The sequence below is a fragment of the Pseudophryne corroboree genome, chromosome 3, assembly GCF_028390025.1.
Source record: "Pseudophryne corroboree isolate aPseCor3 chromosome 3, aPseCor3.hap2, whole genome shotgun sequence".
Lineage (NCBI taxonomy): Eukaryota > Metazoa > Chordata > Amphibia > Anura > Myobatrachidae > Pseudophryne > Pseudophryne corroboree.
The window spans coordinates 134,016,999-134,024,678 of record NC_086446.1 but is presented as its reverse complement, the minus strand read 5'-3'; the positions used below and the strand labels follow the sequence as shown (position 1 = coordinate 134,024,678).

Here is a 7,680-nt window from a genome sequence, read left to right as displayed (position 1 = left end):
CAGGGAAAAGTAGCTGTAACAATGTCTCCCCTCTAATGACATGACGCCCTAAGAGGTACGGCCTCTAGCTGCAAATGCTGCCGCCTGCGGCCGCCAGGGTAAGAGCTACAGTAAGTTGTGACAGAGAGGTGTCTGGTAATATTATGGGACTCCGCCAACATGGCCGTCGCCCTCCTGCACTGAGGACACTTAGGACAGTAATTCCTTCTCTTCTGGATATCCTGTTATCTGGTGCTGGTCACTACCCTGGGGCTGCTTATGGCAGATTCTGTGCAGATGTATTACAGGTATATTTGTTTGTTGTATTTGTATGCCGGGAGTGCACTAGTATAGGTGGTGTTTTGCGTATGCGGCTGTATGTATGTAGAGTGACCATATTATACCTTTTACCTGGGACGCTCATGGATTACACAGGCTGTGGCTGATTAAAACCAGCTGAAATGTAGGCTTGAAGCCAGCCACCGAACTGTGTACTCCATGAGCGTCCCAGGTTAAAGGGATAATATGGTCAGCCCAATGTATGAGGGATATGTTGGGTATTGTATGAATGTATTAGGGGCAGTGTATGATACGTAGTGTTCGTATGCTATACAATGTGTGTGGCTATGTGGTATGTATGGTGGGCACCGTTGTGTACAGCTGTATGCCAAGCACTGTGTTTGTGTGTGTTTGTGTGTGTGAGGTGTATGTATGGCATTGTGAGTATGTTGGTGTACATATAATAGGCACTTTCTGTGGGTTGTGTGTATGCTGGACACTGTGGGTATGAGGGTGGGTGTAAGCCGGGCTGCTTTTGTGTAGGTTTGGGAGTGTGTGTATGCCGGGCACTTTGAGTATGGGGATGTGTATAATGGACACTGTGGGCATGGGAGGTGTTTGTTGGAACTGTGTGTATGAGGGGGGTGTACTTATTATGTCGGCACTGTGTGTGTGTGGGTATATGCTTGCCACTATGGGTATGGGGGGTTATATGTAGGACACTATGGATACGGTGGTGTATGTAAGCCGGGGTCTGTGTTTGTGGGAATGGTGGGGTTTATTTTGGGCACTTTGTGTATGGGTATGCCAGGCATGTGGGGGTTGTATGATGGGCGCTGTGTGAATTTGCTCAGTGTGAAAGGGTCCTGAAAGAATATCGTGGTTCGAGCGTCCCGGCATTTCATCCCAGGTCTCGACCTGGGTTGAAGCCGGAATCGACCCGGGATGCATGCAGTGTGAATGGGTAAGCCGGGTCAAGGCGACCCGGCTCCCGTTCTCTGCATAGGAGGAGGCGGTGCTGTGGGTATTGAGGGTATATTCAGGAAATAAGGTTGTATAAGGTGTGCCTAGAACTGTAATAATGTGCTTTAACTGTGTGTGTATGTATATGTAATGAACACAAAGCTGTTTAAGATATGCCTAAGTCTTTATGTATAAGGTGCAATCCCGGCAGTGACCATGGGTATGGGAGTATATGTGTCATACATGTAGCTGTATAAGATTCGCCCAGGCCTATATGTATGAGGGTGTAATACTGGGCAGTAACTATGGGTTTGGGGGGTACATATATGCTGGACGGGTGTGATATGAGTTGCCGGCGGCCAGCATACCGGCGCCGGGATCCCGACCGCCGGCTTGCTGACAGCGGGACAAGCGCAAATGAGCCCCTTGCGGGCTACACGCGCCACACTATCTTTTCTCCCTCCAGGGGGGTCGTGGACCTCCAAGAGGGAGAAAAGGTGTCGGTATGCCGGTTGTCGGGATTTTGGGGCTGGTATACTATGCACCGGGATCCCAACAACCGGTATACTGAATACCACCCATGCTGGACATGAGGCTGTATAATATAGAGCAGGGCTGGCCAAACCGGTCCTCGAGATCTACCAACAGTTCATGTTTTCCAGTCCTCCTGGAGATTTGTAGAATTGTCAGTTAGGAATGAATGCAGCACATCTTAATTAGTAATGACTACACCTGTGCACCCGCTAGGTGGTCTGGAAAATGTGAACTGTTAGTAGATCTTGAGGACTGGTTTGGCCAGCCCTGATATAGAGTGTAAGCTCCACTGCGGCAGGGACTGATGTGAATGGGAAAATATTCTCTGTAAAGCGCTGAGGAATATGTGTGCGCTATATAAATAACTGGTAATAAATATAAGGTGTGCCCGGGTCCGTATATGTGAATGTGTAGTGCTGGGCACTGCCTGCGGGTATATATGCTGGGCATGAGGTTATATAAGGATGTAATGTTGGGCAGTGACTGTGGGTATGGGGGTATATGTGCTGGACATTAGAGTACATACACTTATATGTTCCTAGTTGTGTACTGTAGTTAGTAGGGGAGCGGTGGCCATTTCTTGTTTCACGTTAGCTCTGCTCTCCTGTAACATGAGGATGATCTGATCACGTGATCTGATGCCCCCTGATGATGTCAGGGGGTATACATGTACTGGAGGGGAACCGGGTGTGTAACCCCCTGTGGGTGAGAGCTGGCGGGGGGTGAGTATCCTCATAGGTAGGCGATGAGAGAAGCAGAGGAGCATGTAACCCAGCTACAGTCAGTCTCACCATGCTTTGGACAAGGTGCCTCCGCTACTGTTGTGCTCGGCACATATTACTGTTCCCAATCGTAGTCCACGTGGATCATAAAGTATGGAAAAATTCTCCAAAAGAAAGAAAAATGTGAAAAAAATCATGTCGACCTTTTCATGTGTCGACCATGTTCACGCGTCGACCATGTCAGTGTCGACCATAACATGGACGACCATCCAAACAAATACCGGTTCTGCCATAGACTTGTTATAAGCAATGTATGGTTCCTATGTTCTGCCGTATCCTGTAGTGTCACATCCCCCCGTAGCGGGCATAGACATAGAGTACAGGTCTCCTTTAGAACCTGACTTTCTGAGATATCAGTGTCCTAGCTTATTAGCGTAGGATTCTTTTAAGGAATAAGTTCATGTTCAATAATATATGCTTATATTTAGAAAAGACAGATTTACATATGTATCCTCTTACATCCTTGCTGCGGTCACGCCAAACCACCCTTCAAGTCGCGCCATGCCGTGGCACGACTCGGTAGTGGCAACTAAAATAAATGTCTGATTTACAACCTATCCATAGATTCAGTTATACCCCTTTCACACTGCCAATGCCGTATCCAACCTGGGAATTGGAAGTGGGTCCTTCCCGGGTGGGATCTGGCATTGGCAGCTGCTTTCCCGACTTGGCAATAAGCCGGGCGGGTTGCCATTGCAGTGGGGGTGGGGGGATGGAGGCAGCGCTGGGAGATGAGCTCATCTCCGCGCCGCCTCTCCCTGTCTAGTAAACGGGTCCCGTGTCGCATCGACCTGGGAGCCCGTTTACGCAGCCACTGACCCGGTACTCAACCTGGGTATAACACTGCTTTATTCCCGGGTTGAATTGCCGGGTCAGGCGACCCGCGATTTTGGCAGAGCCTCTTTCACACCGCACGCCGACCCGGCAATATGCCGGGTCGATACCAGGTTATTTGTGTGGTGTGAAAGGGGTATTAGGGGCAAGTCGTCTCACACGAAGTAAGTGGGTGTATATGCAGCACTCCAGGTAGCCCCAGACATATTGTGTTCGGAGCCACATTGAAGACGTTATTAGAGCAGATAACATAGAGCAGCACTAGGCTGATTTGCTATGGGATGGGAGGGGGGGTGTTATCTTCCCCACTCCAGTGGCTGTGTTATTAATATATCTTTTTGCTATAGCATTCTGCTTCCCTTGATAAACAGCGAAGCAGGAGCTACTTTACTCGCATGATATGTGCCCTAATAATGCTTTTCCCCCAATATTTCTGATTTGTCTTTGATGGTTTAGTACAGTGGTTCTCAAACTGTGTGCCTAGGCACCCTGGGGTGCCTCAGAACACTTGCAGGGGTGCCTCGGGTTGGTGGTCCAGGACCAATCAAAATTATTTCTGGTCAATGTAATAAGCAAAACCAGTGCTGTTGGGTGCCAATCATAAAATATGTGGACAAACAGAAGCAGATCTTGTTCCTCACCACACAGTGGAACCTAAAGATGACATATAAACACAATTTTTGATTTAATATTCATTTCAAAATTTATCGCTAAGAAATTTTTGGCCTAGGGGTGCCGTGAATAAAATTCTGATACTCTAGGGTGCTACGAGTCCAAAAAGTTTGGGAACCACTGGTTTAGTAGATTATGTTCCAGTTGATCATTCACATATCGGACATTTTCACTTTACTACTCATGATGTTTATTATATTTATTCCTAGACAATTGAGCCAAGGTAAACCAGAGTCTTGCTAGAAGTCACGTGAGGCTGAGACGTGTTCTGGTTCAAGGATGGACCAAGACAGAAGACACATGACTGAGAGAATAGTAAATCTCACCCTGAAAATCCTCTACCTGCTGACTGGGGAGGTGAGGAGTCTGGGAGTGCCACAGTGATATCGCTCTTATCTCCATTACTAGCACAGGGACTTGACTGGAGAGGTGAGGGGATACTGGGAATGTCACAGTGACATCATTTTTATCTCTTATCCACTTGCCTGGCATGGTTGCATCATTTGTGACCACTCCAGGCAGTGCATTATCTGATCTGGCGGCAAACGATGCAACCAGTCAGAGAGACAGAGTGTCCGACTGTCGGTAAGTAATCTTCCAGCAGCTGCCTCTCACAAAAGGACCACCTGACCTCTCTGCACCATCCCCAAGTGTCTGCCTTGCTGCCAGTCACTACTGATCGGTCAGCACGGCAGGACCCCCCCACCCGGTGGCTGCATAGAGGATCAGCTGCCTGGGAATTGTAAATTTCTCTTACGTCCTAGAGGATGCTGGGGTTCACATTAGTACCATGGGGTATAGATGGGTACCTTGGGAGCCATGGGCACTTTAAGAGTTTAGTAGTGTGGGCTGGCTCCTCCCTCTATGCCTCTCCTACTAGACTCAGTTTAGAAAATTTGCCCGGTGGAGTCGGTCACAGCTAGGGGAGTTCCTAGAGCTTTTCGGTTTTATTGTTTTTTTAAGAGATGCTAGGCACAGGGAGGCTGCTAGCAACAGCCTCCCTGCTTCGTGGGACTTAGGGTGGGGAGTAGTATCCAACCCTTGAGGTTAATAGCCACTATCTCCACTGACAGGACACTGAGCTCCTGAGGGTGATGATCGCAAACCCCCGAGGTGACCACTCACTCCCGCAGCATGCCGCCACCCCCTAACAGAGCCAGAAGATCGCGGTGGTGAGTATGACGAGAATGGCGGCATAAGGTTGGGAGCGCAGCGCTGAAGCTGCGCTCTGGAGGGCTCAGAGGTACAGATGTGCGGCGCTGTGAGGGGAGCTATGGGCCAGCGCAATACCCTCAGAATTGGTCAATTTGGCTATTGGGGACTGTGTTCTGCTGCTAGCAAGTGTTTTACCTCAGGCCAGTATAATCTCAGCAGAGCGGGAAGACGTGCCATTACAGGGGGCGGGGCTTCTCCTCAGAGCAGATCCAGCACCTCCCTAGCGCCACTTTCTCCCTACAGATCACACACAGAGACTCTGACTGGGAGCGCTGACCCTCCACATAACTCCAGCTATCCTATGAGGGTTATAAAAGGGGGGAGAGTGTTTTATCACATAATTCACTGGGTGGTCTATTAAGGTCACTCAGTCAGCGCCAGGCTTTAATTGTTCTAACTGCCTACTGGGCGCTTTGTGTGCTGGCTTCATTAACACTGTGTCTCTCTGAAGGTACTTGGGGGAAACGGTGTCTGACATTTTCCTGTGTGTGTGTATATATCTCACATTGCCATCTCCAGGGACTCTGTGTCTTGAGCTGCAGAGTATATATCTTCTCCAGAGGAATCCATTCCATGTACTCAGGAATGTAATATAATGTCTCAGCCTGTTGAATTCGCACCATTATGTGTGGCTTCAATTAAGGGAATTATATCCCAGATTTCGTCTAGGATAGCTCATAATGAGACTGAAACACAGGTTTTGAGGAAATCTGTAGACATTTTGTCGTGTACCTCCTTAAGGTCCCCTGGTATATGCCAGGAAAAATGTGCTCTTGCCCAGATAATGCAAGTAGACACTGATAACAACTCTAATACGGGAGACGGTAACAGGGATATATGAGGGGGGGAGGCATCCCTTGCTAAATGATTGAGGCCATTAGAGATGTTTTACAAATTTCTGACAAAGTCCCTGAGCAGGTTGAGAAAGCTTACTTTACAGACAATAAGAAACCCTCCCTTACCTTCCCTGCTTCTAAAGAATTAAACGCATTGTTTGAAAAATCCTGGGAAAACCCAGAGAAAAAATTTGAGATCCCAAAAAGGATTCTCATTGCTTTTCCTTTCCCTGAGGAGAATAGGAAAAAGTGGGAAAACCCCCTTCCATAGTAGACGCTTCTGTATCTAGATTGTCGAAAAAGGTGGTTTTACCTGTCCCTGGGTCTATCGCTTTGAAAGAACCAGCAGATCGCAAGATTGAGACTACGCTCAAATCCATATACATTGCTTCAGGTGTGGCGCTAAAGGCCCGTACACACTGGTCGATATATCGGCCGTTCTCCTGAACGGCCGATATATCGCGGGACCGTCGGCCAGTGTGTACGGCCGATACGTCTGTAAACTCCGTCGTTCACAGACGTATCGCGTCGGCCGCGCAGCACAGCCGACAGCCAATATATCTACCGATATATTGGCGCGTCGCTGTGTGTGTACGGGGCGGTCGGCCGACCGCCCGTACACATGCTGCGGCGGCCGGCGGTGATTGACAGGTGAACTGGGCGGGCGTGTGTACAGGCCCGCCCAGTTCATGACTTCAGTCCCCGACGGATCGAGAAGTGTGTATGCTGAACACACTGCTCGATCCGCCCATAGATATATCTGCAGATCAATTGATCTGCAGATATATCTGTTAGTGTGTACCCACCTTAAGCAGTGTCGGACTGGGGCATGAAGGGCCCACCAGGGAATGCAGTTATAGGGGCCCATACGTAGGGGTGTGGCAAGCCTAGAAAGGGGGTGTGGCCAGCCTCCACAGAGGCTTGAAATACACAATAGTCTAGTGCAGTGTAATGCAACATATCTGCCATGTATAATACAAGTGCACAGTCTGGAACCTGATCCCTAGAGGAAGGAGTGGGCCCCTAGGCAGTGGGGCCTACTGGTGGTTTCCCTGGTACCCCTGTGGGCCAGTCCGACCCTGGCGCTAAGGCTCACTATTGCCTGTGCATGGATAATAAATAGTAAAGTGGTCAGGCACTTTGCAAGAGGATTTAGATTCTTTGGATAGAGGTGACATAGATATGTTTTTACGTCACATACAGGATTCTGCAGGTTTCATGGTGGAGGCCATGAAGGACCTGGGTCATCTGAACGCGAGGACGTCTTGGCTGTCTCGGCACGCAGGGGACTCTGGTTGCGCCAATGGTCAGCAGATGCGGAATCCAAGGAAAGTGTGGAGAACCTACCCTCCACAGGTCAGGCTCTATTTGGGGAAGCATTGGGATGCGTGGATCTCTACGGCAACCGCGGGTAAGTCAACCTATCTTCCCTCAGCCACTGAGACACCGAAGAAATCCTTTTCTTCGTCTACACTGCGGTCCTTGCAGACCGCGAATGTTAAAAAGTCCAAGCCCCCTACCACTTTCTTCAGAGGTGGTTGAGGAAAATCCAGAAAACCTGCACCTGCAGGTTCCCAGGAACAGAA

At 49.1% G+C, this 7,680-nt stretch overlaps 1 protein-coding gene across 1 annotated transcript in view; it reads left to right on the top strand.

Annotated features, from left to right (window-relative positions):
- The first annotated feature begins 204 nt into the window (after nucleotides 1-204).
- Nucleotides 205-7,680, top strand: part of LOC135057539 (zinc finger protein 250-like) — a 367,205-nt gene continuing 359,729 nt past the window's right edge. The window contains exons 1-2 of the mRNA XM_063963386.1: nucleotides 205-287; nucleotides 4,253-4,400. Of these exons, the coding sequence (XP_063819456.1) occupies nucleotides 4,323-4,400 (78 nt within the window). The 5' untranslated portion in view covers nucleotides 205-287; nucleotides 4,253-4,322. The remainder of the gene's footprint in view (nucleotides 288-4,252; nucleotides 4,401-7,680) is intronic.